General features: G+C 35.8%; 1 protein-coding gene across 2 annotated transcripts in view; it reads left to right on the top strand.

Annotated features, from left to right (window-relative positions):
- LOC150096621 (transcription initiation factor TFIID subunit 4B-like) overlaps window positions 1-18,269 on the top strand; it is a 383,016-nt gene that overhangs the window by 215,598 nt on the left and 149,149 nt on the right. For both annotated transcript variants that reach the window (XM_090407990.1, XM_090407989.1), the window contains one exon: window positions 13,081-13,286. In XM_090407990.1, coding sequence (XP_090264116.1) covers window positions 13,081-13,286 — 206 coding nt within the window. The remainder of the gene's footprint in view (window positions 1-13,080; window positions 13,287-18,269) is intronic.

Below are 18,269 nucleotides of genomic sequence, written 5' to 3'. Positions count from 1 at the left end.
TATTTTAAAATGTGTTACATCTGTAAATTATTTTTATAACTTTTATAATTTAAAAGAAAACCAAAATATCCCCTAATTGTTTTGAGCAGGGGGGGGGGCGGAAAGTTCTGATAAACACCTAGAACAAAAATGATATTAAAGCAACTGATATAACCACAGGAAAGAACATACAAAGATATAAGATTATGAGGACATCACCTGCTTTAATATCAGTTTTTGTTCTAGGTGTATATCAAAACTTTCCAGCCTCCCTCTCTCTCTGTGATGTGTGTGTGTGTTATTATATATATCAGGAATTTGATGATGATGTAAATAAATTGCATTGAACTTGGCATATATTTCAGATAACAGTCTCACTTTTTTTTCAGATAACAGTTTACATTAGTTTGTATCATTTCTTTGCCTTACTTGTAGGCCCAGTGACTTTTCATGGCTAAGTAATTTGGCTTCATAAGAAACCTAATTAATGCTAAGATAAGACAGTTAATCCTATCTGCATGGTCTGCTGTGTCGGTAAACATGTTGAGAAATAGACACCTCCATAATTGACATGAACATAAAATAAGAGATGGAGCTCACTTTTAAGAATAATATGTAATGAATGCATAATTTGCATTCATGTTTCTTGACGATTATCAGAGTTAATATATATATATATATATATATATATTTGTGTGTGCGTGCATGCATATGATTATCACTTATATTGACTCAGTATGTAGATATGTTCATATTATTTACTGACTGAATTCCGAGAATTAGAAAAAACAAATTAATACACATTTCTCGGAATGCCAACTTCTTCAGGCATGAGAACATTAAAAGCAAACATGAAAAACACTGTAAAGAAATATTGTACCACTACAATAATAGCCTATGAACTGGAATTAATTTTGAACTGAAGCTACAGTCCAGGCTAAAGTTCTATTGTTAGACATATGTAACCGTGTGACTTCACGAGTGCGCCAGCATCTGATAGCAGAGCTATGCGAGTCTGCCAAACTATAACTAAGGTTACTGTTTATGTGAGAATAGTAGGATAATTTCTTTAGATTCAACTATACGCCAGTCTATTTTGTGTTGGCAGCCTTCAATTTTTGTGTTCACTGAGAAGAGGACATGGCTTGAGAGGTTGCTTGCTTTGGTTCTACTATAAACAATGTCTCTCTGATGTTCTTAGAGATGCAGGAGAATGGACTTCTCAGTTTTGCCATAATATGGCTTCCCACAGTCACATGATTTTATATACACCTGGAAACTGAAGATGGTTGTGAGCCTGTTTTGGTTGGCTTAGAATTGATCTGAGTTTAGGAAGAGTGGAAAAACACATTTTTATATTAAATTTTTTCAAAATTCTTAGTTTCCGGGAGAGTGAGCTGATGTACAGTAAAGAGATATAACCCTCGGTGTTGTTTTGAGGACAGCTGTACAGTTGTTTATTGTTTTATTGATAGTTTTTGAAGAGAAGTTTATCCTCCTGCGTCTCAAAGCACATCAGAGAGACATCGCTTCTAATAGAACCAGATCATGCGGCCTCTCAAGCCATGTCATGCTTCATTGTACACAACGATGGCCACCAACACGAAATAGACTGGAATACAACATCAAACATTCATATATGCCATGATGAAGTAGAATGCCGCATAGTTCAATCCAAAGAAATAATCCTAGACTCTTTTCACATAAACAGTAACCTTAGTTGTAGTTTAGCAGATTCGCATTGTTCTGCTATCAGATACTGCTGCACTCGTGAAGTCACATGCTCACATATGCCTAACAATAGAACTTTAGCCTAGACTGTAGCTTCAGTTCAAATTTAATTCCAGTTCATAGTCTGTTATTGTAGTGGCACAATGTTTCTTTTTACTGTTTTTTATGTTTGCTTTTAATGTTCACACGCCTGAAGAAGTCGGCATTCCGACGAAACATGGTGTGTGTTAAATTAAATTAATTTGTTTTTTTTTTAATTCTCAGAAGAACTCAGTAAATAATATGAACACACACACACACAGACAGAGGGTTGTCTGAAGAGTTCTTGACCATAGATGGCAACACTATCAGCAAGATTTTTTTTTTTTTTAAGTTGGTACATCTGTCATAAGCATCCATGTGATGCAATTCATTCTATAAAGTAGTTTGTTTTATACAGCTTTCTGAAGCAAAAGTGTTGTCTGTATCCCTTGAAATGAATAAAATTGAGGATCGTGCAATTATGAAATTCTTTGTAAAAGAAGGTTTAATACCAAAAGAAACATTCATTCAAAGTTCATAAAAGTTTATGGGCACTCTTCTCCTTCATTTTTGATAATTAAGAAATGGGCAGCCGAGTGTTAAACGTGGCCATACCAGCCTTAAGATGATCCACGTGAAGGACGTCCAAAAAGTGTAACACCAGAAATCATTGATCAAGTGCATAATATGTTTTGGATGACTGGTAAGTCAAAGTGCGTGAAATTGCTGAGAATATAGGCATTTCAAAAGCACATGTAGGATATATCAGCAAGAATTGCAAATGAAAAAGCTTTGCGCACGATGGGTGTCGCGCTTGCATGCAGCAGATCAAAAATACACTCGCATGAAAATCTCTGAAGAGTGTTTTAACAAGAATAAAACTGATTTTGTGCATCAATTTATTACTATGGATGAGACTTCAATTCTCCACTACACACCAGAATCAAAACAGCAGTCAAAACATTGGACAGAAGCCAGTTGTTCAGTGCCAAAGAAGACAAAGTCAGTTCCATCAGCAAAAAAAGGACATGGCATCAGTGTTTGGGATGCTAAAGGCATTTTGTTTATTAATTATCTTGAAAAGGGTAAAACAATAACCAGGGGATATTATTCTGATCTTTTAACCAGGCTAGACGGAAAAAATTTGTGAGAAAATACCCAGTTTGCAGAACGGAAAAAAATCATCTTTCATCAGGACAATGCACCTGCCCACAAAGGTGTTTTGGCAATGGGAAAATTAAAGGATCTGCACTATGAATTGTTGGAACATCCATCCTATTCCTCAGATTTGGCTCCCTCTGACTTCTATCTCTTCCCAAAACTAAAACTTTTCCTCGCTGGTCAGTGTTTTTCTTTGAATCAAGAGGTGATTGCAGCTGTAGAGGGGTAATTTGCAGATCTTACTGAGAACCACTACAGGGATGGGATAATGGCGCTGGAAAATTGCTGGAATAAATGTATTAATCTTAAGGGAGATTATGTTGAAAAATAAAAATAATTTTGAAATTATAAATTTGTTTTCTCATTGTTAGGCTGAGAACTTTTCAGACCACCCTCATATATTCTATCATTACTATTTACATTTGGTTGATGAATAAAATCTTCACAGCTTTCTTTATATAATCTTTCTACTATAAAAAAAAAAATGTATATATATAAAAATATTTCAATATACTGTTTATGAATGTTTCATTCAGAAAAGGTTACATGCTGAACTACAAAGTAGGAAATTATGAACAGCTGAGGAGTATACTCAGTTCAGTGGAATGGGATCGATTGCTGAATGGAAAGAATATGGAGAGTCTTTGGACTCCCTGGAGGTGACACGTAATAATATAATATTGAATTCGATATAATATTGAGTCTAGGAAAACTAATATCTGGTATGAGACCTAACACAGAGAGTCAGGGAAACTAAATTATAAAGGGAGGAATTGTGTGAATGCAAGTGTTAGAAAGCGACATTGTTATATAACTGTGTTGATGACAGGAATGGGCTTTGTCGTGGAAATGTTCACGAAGAGAGAACGATTTCGGGTTTGTGTTCGCCCAGTTCGGACCTATCATATGTGATAGGTCCGAATACAGTTGGACACCAGATCTCTATTATTCTGCAAGTCCGAATACAGTTGGACTTGCAGTATAATAGAGATCTGCAAGTCCAACTGTATCAGGCTTACTGCAGACAATACAAAAGAACAAACAGGTAGTTTTTATGTCTCTACAGGAATGCCAGGATTATCAGAAACAAAGAGATAGAGTTTGTTGCCTTAGTCAATATGGTGTGACCTCAGGTTGTAGATATTAGTGAGACCTGGCTATCAGAATCAGTCCTACTAACTAGTATCAAGTGTGAAGGGTACAGTATTTTTAGGAAAGATAGAGAGGATAGGAGAGGAGGGGTGTGCTGTTAATGATATTGGATGACTTGAAATTATGATTGTAGTAATACTACTAACAATATTTCATGTGGCAGTGAGTTTGAAGCCATCTGGTGTGAAGTAGAATCTAACAAGACTAATTATATAGTGGGGTGTTGTTACACACCTGGTGGATCGGTTGCTAGTGTTGAAGAAATGCATCACCAAATAGAAAAGATGAGCATAAAAAGAGTAATCATAGTGGAAGACTTTAATTATCCAAATATTGATTGGGTAGCAGTAGAATCTCAGAAGAATGAAAATGCATTTATTGAGCTACTGTGGGACAACTTCCTCAAGCAGCATGTGACAGAAGGAACTCAAGGGCAAAGATTGTTGGATTTGATTATAGTGTCAGAGGGCGTTTGAGTTAAAGATGTAACTATTCTGCCTCTAGTTGGTGACAAGGATCATGTGGTACACTTGGGAAGTGGCTAAGTTTATAAATGTTCCATTCAGAAAATTACATGCTGAACTATTAGCACGGATAAGAGGATAGCCAACTGACATATCAAAAAGTGGTATACGGGAGATGTGAGTCTGCAAATTTAAGGTAACTAGTGGTGTACCGCAAGTGCTTGATCCAATGTTATTCAATCTGCACATTAATGATATTGGGAAAAATTTGACAAGCAGCATACAGCTATTTCTTGATGATGTGAAGATAGGTAGGGTAATCAGGAATGCTGCTGATATGCAGTGATTGCAGAATGAGTTTAATAGGCTGGAATTGTGGGCGTGGGAAAATCGGTGTCAGTTCGATGTCAGTAAATGTGAAGTCATGCACTTTTTCATGATTAGATATCCAATGTCCTATTATATTGGTGTGATTATGCTAGACGAAACTGATGAGGCTAGGGATCTTGTGGGTGTTAGTAGATCAGAAGTTGAAAAGATAGGAAAAGATAATTGCAATGCTGAAACAAATGTTCACATGTAAAGATAAGGATGTTATTTTGCCTGTTTACAAGGCCTTGATAAGACATCACTTGGACTATTGTGCGTCTGTCTGGTCTACTGGTTTCCACTGTGATTCTGATATATTGGAGAGAGAATGCAAAGGAGAGCATTAACATATCAGGATTGTGGAATACTGACTATGAAGACAGATTCAGAATTTTTAGGCTGCAGACAGGAGAAAGAGGGGAGATATGATTGAGACTTACAAACTTCTGAAAGGGTCATACAGGATTTCAATTGATGAAATTTTTCTATTTATGGAGGGTGGGAAAGTATGAGAGGACATCCTTGAAAGTTGAGAATGAAGGCTGCTAAGAAGGGGGGTAAGGACTAAATTTTTCTCTCATAGGGTGGTGCGTGATTGGAATGGATTGCCATTGGATGTGGTGAATGAATTCAAGAATAAGTATGTTAGCTGGTGTGTGTAGTATGTGGCCTCCCTGGAGGTCTCTCCTAATAATAATAATAATAACTAGTGTTTTCCAGTGTCTGGTAGAAATGGCGATATCCAATTTCTCAAACTTACAGATGGTGCTCTTCTAGATGTACCTGCACAAACTTACATCTCTTATAATATAATATGAGAGACCTCATATCTAACACATGATTATTTTATTTTCTCCTTAACTGTTTGTAAGCATTTTTAATTTTCATTACATTTGACTGTAAATTATGCATCCATTAAATTATATTATTCTTAACATAAGCAAATTCCATCTTTTATTTTCCTTATTATGCCTGTAAACTGCATATGTTCTCTGTCCATTTTATCTGTCTTGTGAGATGAAAAATTAGGTTCTTTGAAATTTTTCATTAAGTCATATACTTTTAATTTTACATTAAAATTATAAATGAAAATTTTTTTTAAAGAAAATAGAAAATTTTAATAATAAAATTTCAGTGAACTACTGGGATATGTGATCAAGATTTCATTCATCTTGTATCAAATTTGTTGGAAAATTTTAAAACATCTCTAAATAATGCTCATTAAAAATTGCTGTTGCTTATAAATTAAACTTCGTGCAAATATTAAACCACTGTCTTACTGAATAACAACATAAATGAAAGTACTGTAGAAATTGGAACAGAGTTGTGTGTCTTGCCACGGAAAGCTCTCTGATTAAAGAAATGCAGGGGAGAGAAGAAATTGGTCAATAAGTGAATACTTTTTGTACTAGAAATTTTCATTTTGTCACAAAATACAAATACTTATTTCTGTTGATTAGCATATTGTTGTTGGTGGAGAAGTAAAAGTAAGTTGTAACCTTTTTTATCTTGCAAACTTCTGTGGATGCAGACTGTAATTTAATTCCAGTTTATTATTTGGTAAATCACGTTGTTCTATTACCTCAACTCTCTTACATCAACATTCTTACTTTCTTACATGTCAGGATTAGAATGATAAAAACAAAGCACTTTGTAAATGTATAGTATGCATGTAGTATATAGAACTTTCTCTGATTCGAGAATGACATAGGTAGGGTAAAAACTATTAAAAGCCGGAAATGTGAAATGGCAGCGAGTAGATGATATTTGACCAGAAATGCTCAAATATGGAAGTATAAATGTTTTGCAGTAGCCACACTGCATAATTTAGAGGACTTGGTCTGAAGGTCAAATTCAAAGTGATTGAAGTAGTGCTCTCATAGTACCCATGTATAAAAATGGGAATAAAAATGAATGAGAATTACCAAGGGATTTCTTTACAAATGTTCCGGTAAGATTTATTTAAACATACTTGAAAAGAGGTTGAGAAATATTGCGGAAGTGAAACTTGGAGAAGAATTAGTTGGGTTCAGGCCAAAAGAGGTTGTCAACATCAGATTTTCACTTGACAAATAGATGAGAGAAATGTTTCAAAATGCAACTGTTGCATAGGGTAAATGGAACATTATACATGTCTGCAAGGAGATGTGCTTTGGATTATGGGAGATACTAAGGCAAGTGAGATCAGAGCTTACTCCACCTTTACCACGAGTTGCCCCAGTCCTGAAAATACTTCAGGCGCAAACTTTCTTTGCTTACACTTGGAAAAAGGATTAAACCAAATATATAATTGGTAGCATTTTTTTACCTTGATGGACCTGTGGTTTCAGTCAGGATTTCTCCATGACTGCAGGTCATAAAGAGTCCAGCTATTCTTGTCTTGGGCTTTTCTTTTCCATTTTCTTCCAACTTTCTTAATCATTAGGTCTTCCCACCTTAAGGCTGGTCTTCCAGGTTTCATTTTGGTCTGTTGTCTCTCATTCTGGCGAGATGTCCTGCCCATCTTGGTAGCATAGCCAAGTGAAAAAACTTCTATCAACTATCTCTAATCTAGAGAATTTTAATAATAAGGTGTTGACACCTTTTGGCAACTGGTATATGGTGATATGACTTCTGCATTACTTCCACCTTAGTATCACCACCTCTGGGTCTTGCTCCCACTGATGAGACCTTAATAAAGGTCAAAACCGGTCTGGGTAGTGGCCCTTCCCTTAATGCATAGCATTATACATGTCCACAAGGAGATGTGTTTTGTTATGGGAGATACTAAGGCAAGTGATCAGAACTTACTCTACCTTTACCACAAGTTGCCCCAGTCCTGAAAATACTTTAGGCATAAACTTTGTGTGCTTACACTTGGATAAAGGATTAAACCAAATATATAAATGGAACATTATACATAAGACCTGGAATGTTTTCATCAGGGAATGAGGGTGAACAATGAGGTCATATATTAGAACAAACTACAACTCAGTTTCAGTAAAATACAAGATTGATATCATCAAAGCATAAGAAGTATTAATGGAAAAGAAACAGAACTGGCAGATGAATTCAAGAAGTACCATAATTAGTGTTAAAAAATATTAATTTCTTCTAAATAACAAATACAAGATGTCAGTTATTTATATTCAGGCCATAATGATCATGGTAAGGAAAGGTTGAATGTGGACAAATATCAAAATATGGAATTACTCAAATGAGACTTATATGTGCATATTGTCTGACAGACAGTTTTACTAGGAAAGAAGTGGAGGAATTGTTTGAATCTATGGAGAAGTCAACTGACATTAAAAAAAAGTTTAATGTCAAACAGCAAACAGGCCTAAACAGCTGAGTAATAAATGAATATGAGACGGAAATGTTTGAGTAAAATTTGGAGAAAAAAAGCAAAGCTGATGATAGTGTTAACTACCTGCTGGATTTATGTTCAGGACATGGAGTAGCCATTACTAACTCCATATTAATACATAAAAGTGTGCATAAATTCATATGGAGGACACGCGAATAAGTTTTGTTAATAGTGATATCTTTGCAGCGAATGGAATAGCATATTGAAAAGAAAAATTTATAAAAAAATTTTTAAATTAATCAAAGTTGAGGAACTTTCAAGGGGACAACTGCAAACTCATATATACAAATGTTATCATTTGTATATATGATATACAAATGGAGGATATTATCATCAATAAAGCTGTGGATAGGATAATTGACAAATGAAGTAATTTATGTATAGAAGAAAGGCAATGAAACGGCCTTGAGGTATTCCTGCTGCATTGATGGTGAAACTTGAAAAGAGGATGCTGTCTTCCATAACATGCAGTGAGCAACCATAGAAAAAAACTGACTATCCAATTACAGAGTGCACGTAGATCAAAGGAAGGTAATTTTTTTTAGCAGGCCTCAATGCCAAACATGGTCAAAAGTCCTGGATATGTCAAGAGCAACAGCACATGTCTCTTAACCTTTTCATGATATGTATCCTGAAAGTGGTGGATGATGTGGGCTGAAAGGTCTGTCTTCAATCTAGATTGGTTGAACATACTCATGATTAGCACTTAAATGATGAGCCTTTAGGTAGTGGAGAAGTTGACAGTTGATAACTGTCTCCATTATTTTGGAGTGGAATGAGATGGTGGCGATTGGCTGGTAGTTGAATGGCAGACTAATCTCCCTTTTATCCTCTTCCTTTTTTTGGAATAGTTGTATGTTTGCTTTCATGCATTGGAATAAGTGCTGGCTGGGTATAGACGATTGTAGAGATGGTAGAAGATAGGTGTTAGTTCTAGAGCACTACAGCTTTTGAGTACAAATGGGGGAATGCAGTCAAGACCAGGAGACTTTAGTTCAAGTTGTTTAGTATCCTGCTGATGTATTTTTGCCAAAAAGACACTGGAACCATATATGGTGTTTGGCTGTTGGAATGGTAGGGGGTGGTTTTCCTGTCATCTATGCAGGAGTCGGGTAAAAATGTGATGTCAGTAGATATAGTTGATATCTACTGACATCACACCTAAAGACAAATGTTTATGTCTTTAGGTGCTGTAATAATGGTGCCATTTGGGTGAGTTTGATGGCTTTTGCAAGGAAGCAGGAGTCTTTAGGAAGTTGGATTTAGATTTGCTGTTGGTTGTTATGCATTTATTGCATGCTTCAGCATAGGCTGAATATGAAGCAGGATTCTTGTTGCAAGCCACCTGTGGTAACCAATACTTTTTTCTACAACTTCTTGGAAAGTGTACAAGAATTTGGAATAGAATAGGGTATGAAGGCTAATGAGGTAAATTTTTGGTACTCAGTTGGAGCAAGTGTTTGCATCAGAGGAGCAGAATCAACAGGCAGACTGTGGGAAAGAAGAGTAGAAGTCCTACTTAGTTCTGCTCCTCTGATGCAAACACTTGCTCCAACTGAGTACCAAAAATTTACCTCACTAGCCTTCATTCCCTATTCTATTCCAAATTCTTGTACACTTCTACTCTACAAACATCTACTTAGTATGTCTGTAACTACAAACACTAAGTAGGAACAAAGGACATAAAGCTAGGAGTGGCTAGGGGAAAGGAGGGCATCCTGTGTGTGTGTGAGAGAGAGAGAACTTTTACAAGATTATAATCTCCATTACCATGAAGAGAGGTGATCCCTGTGGTATATCTGCAAGGAGAACTGCTTTTAAAAAAAAAATCAAGGGTATTAGTGGAGTGGAGAGGGTTATATGGAATTCAGGTAGATGAATGTGCAGTTTATGTGAGGTAATTGCTTATAGCAAAAACTTTTGAATCATGTCCAGCTTGATCAATTTTATTATTATTCCGGGCAACTCCAAGGAGTCGACAGACTCATCGAGGGAGGCCCTAACATCATGTCAAGAACAACTATTCGACATTCACACAGTATCTATCATACCTCGCCTTGAACTCATTCACAGTCATAGCACCCACAACAGACTCTGGCAGCTTATTCCACTCATTCACCACTCTCCAAGTAAAAAACCTAGCTCTAACACCCCTGCTAACCACATTCTTGCCCAGTTTCCATGTATGGCCCCTTGTCCTCCTACCACCTGTCCTATTCTCAAAAATATCTTCTCGATTAATCTTATAGAAACCTTGAGTAATTTGAATGTCTCAATCATATCACCCCTTTTCCGTCTATCAACCAATTTTTGCAACCCACAAATCTTCAACCTGTTCTCATAATGTTCATTCCATAGACCTGCTATCATCTTGGTCACTCGTCTCTGGATCCTCTCCACCTCCTCCCCCATCAAGAAGAAACCCTGGTGCCCATATCTGGGCACAGTAGTCTAGATGGGGTCTTATCAAGGCTCGATACAGAGGAACAATAACTTGTTTGTCTCTACTTGTGATAGTATTTTTCAGCAACCAAGTGATTTAGCCACTTTTGCGATGTGCCCCTTAAACTTCAACTCCCTATCCACCAAACTTCCAAATCCCTGGCCTCATCAATCTCCTGGAGTACGGTTCCACCAATGTGATATACTGCTGCTAATCTTTTCACCCCAAAATGCATAACCTTACATTTTGCCACATTAAATTGACATCCATTTTCCTTAGTCCAGTCCTCCAAACTATCCAAATCATCCTGCAAAATTTTGACATCCTGTGAACTCATTATTGCTCTACCCAACTTTGCATCATCAGCAAACAAGTGAACACTTCCTCTCAGATCCTTTCCTATATCGTTAATGAACAAATTGAAAAGTATGGGTCCAAGAAGAGAACCCTGCGGCACACTACTAGTCACAAGCCGTCTTTTGGACTCTACTCCTGAATAAACCACTCTCTATCTCTCCATCAGCCACCCTCCTATCCATCTCACCAACCCTTTATCCATCCCCATATGCTGCAGTTTACTGATTAGAGTTCCATGTGGTATCCTGTCAAAGGCCTTATCAAGGTTCAGTAGAATCACTGTGAACTCATGACCCTTATCCAATTCAGCCGTCACTGTGTTATAAAACATGAGCAAGTTACTGAGGTATGATCTACCCTTCACAAAACCATGTCATCTCCCATACAGTATCCCATTTTCATCTATCCAATCCTGTATTCTTTTCTTGACTAATTTCTCCAAGACCTTGACAATGATTCCTGATATACTAATCAGTCGGTAATTTACAACAGCAGTCTTGGAACCTCCTTTATGCAGTGAAACTATTTTCCCCTCTTTCCACTCCCTCAGGACTAACCCAGACCCAAGACTCAAATTAAACAAAATGGTCAAGGGTACTGACAATTCTTTAGTCACTTCCCGTATGACATGAGCTGGTATACCATCCAATCCCACAGATGTATTGACATTGAGGTTTTATAATAGACTACTCACCTCCATTTCATTCACCACATGAACCAATAGATTATACGGGAATTGTGGTATTCTCGTATAATCTATTGGTTCATTCATTTCTGAAATGTCACCACCTGGGTGATATATTCTTGCAAAGTGCTCGCTCAGTAATTCAACTATATCAACTGATTCGGTTACCTCCCTACCATCAGCATTTCTTTAAAATAATTCTGCAATATACGTTTTTTCTTTTACTTGCAACATAAAAAAAAAATTGCTTGGGATTCTCTTTAGTCTGCATGGCTAATGTTCTTTCATAATCCATTTTTACTTTTCTTACCACACTCGTTACCCTTCTGGCCTGCGCTTTATACCGTTTATGTGCCTGCCGGTCACCTTTCTCCTTAAATTCCCTCCATAGTAGTTTCTTTTTTTTTTTTTTGCAGCTCAAGCTTAATGGTGTTATTCATCTATTTAACCCCTACTTGATTTATTACTCGAACTCTAGGTATACAGTCAGCCATTGCCTCATGCAAACACTTCCTAACCGTTTACCTCCCATGCACTATCAACATCTAGCCCTTGCAGTTTTACATGCCCTGGCACTGAACCAATCAAACTCCTAAGTTTATCATACTTACCAGCCAGATAATTCCATATGTATCCTGTCTTAAATTAGTTTGCATTATGGATGTTAAAGTGACATTTAAAGGGACTTCATTGTTTGAATATCTGGATTTCAGAAGGTATAGCATGAATAGGAAGGTGAAGATTTAATTTGATTGCAGTGAAACCATTGTTTGTATGTTTCATTTTGGTTATGAATTTGTTGAAAGAATAAAGTTTGGCTGTGCAGTAAGAGTAGCTACTCTTGGATATGATACTCATAACAAAGCAGTCAGTCTCGTTGTTATAACATGGCCTTGATTGTGCTTCCCATACACCCAATACTCATGCTTTCTCTCCAGGAACAACCTGGCAGAGTATATGGCAGCAAGATTGTGTCATCTGATTGGGAAACCTTCTGACCCAGGTTCGGGCCCCATGTGCTTTCTGTCAGCTGTCCTGCAGCACTGCCGTTTTTTAACTGCCTTTCTCTTGTTTTGACTTATCTGGAATCATAGTTTCCCAGTTATGACAGCGTTTAGCTTTCTTCATATTAACTTTAAGGTTATCATTGAAGCAATAGTACTTTTTCCACTTTTTGTTGTTGCCCTTCTTCGATTTCCAGGAAAATTTATTTTGGAAGGTAGGTATCCAGCATTCACGTGATGTGTCCAGTCCAGGAAAATTTAGAATTTTGTAATGCAAACTAATTTATATGCTTTGATATTAAAAGTTTAATTAGGATTTATTTTATGAAATATATTCATGTTAAATTTTAAATCTTTTTTATCAGCCACGTCTTCCAGTTGCCACTGTAACTCAGTCCAAAAGTCTGTTAGTAACAACTCCAACAACAAAACCTGTTACCTCAAATACATCAGTTGCAGTTTGGTCTCCTGCCACTGTTGGTGTATTGCAAGCAAAGATTCCACATCTGACCAAAGGGCCTTTACTTATTAGTAATAAAGATAAAGAAAAGAAGACCTTCTCCTCACTGAGGTATTTCAAATATTTTAAAAAATACTAAGTACATTGGTATCTCTCTAATCCGAACTAATAAAAACCGCGCTCGTTCAGATTAGGGAAAATTTCGGATTAGCGAATCCCCCCCCCCAAGAGGCAACGATAACTAGCGCTTAAGACAAAAATAATCTGATTCTAATGGTACATTAATTTAATTCTGTAAATAAATGAATTAACTGATAGAAAAAATGCTACTGTGCTGTAATATAAAACTTAAAAATAATACAGTACACAAGTTTATTTTAGTAAAAAATTTAGTTTGTATGTATTGTTGAGGATTCTGATTTAATAAAATTTCATACTTCAGTACATAACTTATTTTGCATAAAAAATAGAACATTCTTGTACACAACACACAAAAAAAAAGTTTCACAAAATAACACGCAAAAAAGTTTTCTTTTTTTATTTCTTTGTAAAAGTCACTGATTTTCTTTTGCTTCTTGGAAGCTAAATGTTTTTTGAATGCTTCTTCTCGAAGCTGCATTAGCAAAAAAATTTTGTGGAATGGCGGATCATTCTGCTTAGCCCATTCATACATATATTAAAACTGTAAACTGCCTCTTCACGTTTTTTTTTTTTTTTTTTTTTCGAATTCTTTATCGTCATTTCAAATTCAATTTTGGTTCTACCTGTAATCCATTTCATAACATCTGTTTGTGAAATTTCAACATTTGGATTTATATTTTTAACCAAATTATGCACGTTTTGAATTTCTGCTTTTTGTGTATCACCGTAGTTATCTTCGTAAATTCTAGAAGGCCACAGTTTATTCCATGACGCTCGACAGCAGTGATTCATGCCGACAATACAGTACGTACTGTACAGTATAAAAAGCAAACGTGAACACACAATAAATCAAAATAGGCCTACAGTGTAACCGTACGATCGACAGTATGAAAAAAATAAATACTGTACTGTAATAATAATAAAATAAATAATAGTTAAAATAATAATTATTAAATAAAAATAATAGTACACATAATAATAATACGTAATAAATAAAACTTTTTTTTTCTTTCAAACTGCAGTTCGGATTAGCGAGATACTACTGTAAAAGAGAAACCATAAGTTTTATTGTGTATTTTTACTGAAATGAATTATAAAGCTGTTTTACACTACCACACACACACACACAAAGTATGTCTTATTCCACACACCTGTTTATAAGGAAGGTCTTGTGAGCAGGAATTTCACAAATCATGCTAAAAAGTAGATATAAGAAATGAATGTTTCTTTCTATATAAAATAAAACCCAATAAAAATATAAAATATATTTAACAATATATAAAACCCAATAGCAGTTATAGTGTTCTCTTTTGGGACTGCAGGACTAAGTCCCTCGTGGAAGAGTCCAGTTCATGGTCAAAAGTTAAGCTTAAGTCCTAGTAAGAAAGTTAGGCTGGATGGCAAGTTGGTTTGATTGTATGCCATGTAACTTATCTTTCAGGTTGTGTTTATGCAAGATATCCAAGGATCTAATGACATTGATGCTAGGCCAGAAAGATCTTTCAAATTGTGTTTGTGTAATTATTACATCCTTTGCATTCTCATTTTAAGCTAAGAGGTCATAAAGTATTTTTTTGTTATCTGGTGAATTGGAGTTTAAGACACTTTCATTATAATCAGTATATAAATTCATTTACTTTACATTAATAAAATACTCCCACACATGTTGCCACCTTTTCTTTTTAAACTTATACAACTATAGGATCTAGTACACTACCTCTATGAAACTACAGTGCATAAACATTAAGATGCAACAAAGCTATTGTATAAGAGCTATCTGATAAAATTGCTATTTTACTGTCTTACCATGGTAGACTAGTGATAAACGTTTGAATGGGTTGAATCATATCTTGTCAGGAGCAAGTTTGAGAGAAAGAATAGTCAAATAAATATAAAAATGGAGGAAAACTCGCAAACTTATTTAATGTAAAATTTTCATTTAGGTCATAGGCATCTTCAGCACAGAAACAATGTCAATTAGACAATACAGAATTCTAAAAAGAGCCAGATTAGTAGCTAATGTAAGATGACTAAAAATGGTCAGTAATTTCTTTTTTTTTAAAAAAAAAGAAAAAAGGTTAGCAATTTTTCAAAGTAATTACTCCATACATCAAAGATATCTTTTTCTCCAGTTTTCATGTCACCATTGTCCTCTCTAATTCCTTTTGCAGCACACTTTCCTCCATTTCTGAGCTTTTTCAACAGCCTCCAGAATATTTTGCCACCTTCCTGATATTTATTTTCTATATTTTTACCAAAGTCTTCCCATGACTTTCATTTAGCTAGTTTTACAGTGTTTAGCTTTCTTACATTTGTTTCTGTATTCTCTAAGAACACAAGATGACTTATTTGCCTGGAATTCCTGATATCCTTTCTTCTTTTCCTTCAGTGTTTCTTTAACTTCCTGTGTCCACCATGTGGTTCTGATTTTTCTGTCGTTGCAGACAACCTCACCACATGCCTCTCTAGCTAAATCAATCAATCAGTGTTTTCTTCGGGGCTTGCCACTGAATCTCTAAGGTTTGGTATCTGTTCTCAAAATCTCATTTTTTATTGAATAATGTTTGTGTAGTTTAGTCTACAGTTCACATCTGAGAGCTGCTCAACTTTTATTCACTTTAAAACTTTCTTACATGTTATTCTTTTCAATATGAAATTCAATTTTATCCTGCTCAAGACTGAATGGTGATAACTTCCAATTTCAAATCATCTATACACTATTGTCCTGCTCCAGTGGGAAAACATCACTATCAAAAAATAATATGGTCAATAAGACTCTTCTTATTCCTTGCTGCTTCTCCCCATGTGAATTTGTGCACATTTTTATCTTGGAACAGGTGTTAATAATAACTAATCCATGTCCTGAAAAGAAATCCAACAGACATTTACCATTATTATTAGCTTTGTGCTTTTCTCCAAATTTTCCCAAAACATTTCTGTATGTCTGACAATCATTTCATACTCTGGTATTTAGATCGCCAAAAAGGACCAACTTTTCCTTTTTCATTATGTCAGTTGCTTTTCCTAAAGCCTCAAAAAATTCATCCACTTGGTAGAACCTTCTGTGGGACAATCTTGCCATTCATTCAAGAAGATTAGCCTCATACTTACTGTTGAATACTATAGATACTCCTTTTTCCTGATTGTTATTGCCTAAATATAACATTTTGTATTTATTGCTCAGAAAGATCTCGCCAGTTTTTGTCTTTTTTGTTTCAGTCACCCCTATTATGTTGATCTGGTACTTATTCTATTCTTCTGCTAGTTCCAATTCTTTGCCATTCAGGCTTCTTAATGTTGATAGTAAGTTCATGAACTCTGGTGATGTTGACTTTGGATGTCTTTCAGGATTTGTTCCAGTAGCTGACTTTTTGCTGTTCACCTTAGTTCCCTGGCAAAAACAAATGGAGCCTTGTTTAACCAGGTGACACTCCAGCTGGCATGAAATTGTGTCATGTTGTATCATTTTACATTGTAGTTCATGCCAATAAGAATACAATTTCATCGGCTAAATTCCAAATTGCCAGACCATCCTCGTTCCTTCTGTATCCAGGTAGATATCCAACAGGGTGCACCATGAGAAGGTGAGGACTGGACGTTAGGTCCAAATCGTTGGTTGATTCTCCGCATTCCTTTAAAGGCTATGTGGAGGTCTCCTCCCAGTTATACAGCTTTGACCCTTAAGTATCCTGAAATCTGGAGTAAATTTTAAGAGCAAAAACAAGCATTGACAGAACAATAGTAGAAAATATTCAAGAGGGAAGCAAATAGGAATAAATATCATTTTAGTAAAAAAATAAAAAAAAAACTATCAAAATCCTGAAATGTGAAATGGCAGCTGGAGTAGATGATATTCGACTAGAAATGCTCAAATATGAAGGTATGAAAGTTTTGCAGTGGCTACACTACATAATTCAGAAGACCTTGTAAGAATGTTGAATCACAGATTGTTGGAATTAAGCTCTCATAGTTCTCTATTAAAAAAAAAGGAAATGTGAGAATTACAGAGGAATTTCTCTACTAAGTGTTCCAGTTAGGATTTTATTCATGCATACTTAAAAAGAGGTTGAGAAAAATTGTGGAAGATAAACTTGAAGAATTAACTGGGTTCAGGCCAAACAGAAGTTGTTAAAGATCAGATTTTCACTTTCTCACTAATAGTCAAGAAATCATGGCAATATAACAAGCATCTGTAAAGAAATTAGCCAAAATACCAAATTCACATTATACATTAGTGTTCAAACCTAGTTTTAAGTTCTGGATATGAGAGTTGGGTTAGAAATAAGTCACTTGATAAAAGACTGGAGACTGACAGATATGAGGGTTTTCAGAAAAATTAGGGGAGTGAATAGATGGCGTGAATGCCAGAATCATATTAAAAAATAATAAATATATTAGAAAGTTACTTCACATTGTTAGCATTCAAGAATGTGTGATCAGAGCTAATCCAAGGTGGTATGGCCACTTCAGTAGAATGGATGAGGAAAGGTTAGCAAAACAGGTGACAGGATGACAGAGAAAAGACTGGTGTAGATGGATTGATTCAGTCAGGACCTTAGAAGCACAAAATGTTATATTATTATTAAGACAGAACTCCACGGAGTCAGAGTCTCATCGAAGGTGGCCACATACTACACACACCAGTTATCATACTTATTCTTGAATTCATTCACACTGCTTGCACTCGCAACATCCAATGGAAAGCATTCCAATCAGGCACCACTCTTTTCGAGAAAAATCTAGCCCTTACTGCCCCCCCCCCCTTTCGTAGCAGCATTCATTCTCAGCTTCCAGGGATGCCCTCTTGTCCTTTCCCCTGAATCTTCCCTGTTCTGAGACTCATACTAAACAGCCTGGTCAAAGGAATAGCCAGTTCAGCTGACCACTCTTCTAGCACACGTACTGATATCCCATCGTCCCTATTGCTGAAATCTTATTCAGTGTGTGCAGCAG

The sequence above is a fragment of the Typopeltis vanoorti genome, chromosome 18 (genome assembly GCF_054136105.1).
Source record: "Typopeltis vanoorti isolate ZY-2024b chromosome 18, IOZ_Tvanoo_1.0, whole genome shotgun sequence".
NCBI lineage: Eukaryota > Metazoa > Arthropoda > Arachnida > Uropygi > Thelyphonidae > Typopeltis > Typopeltis vanoorti.
The sequence above is the reverse complement of the archived record's forward strand: the minus strand, read 5'-3'. Positions and strand labels throughout refer to the sequence as shown.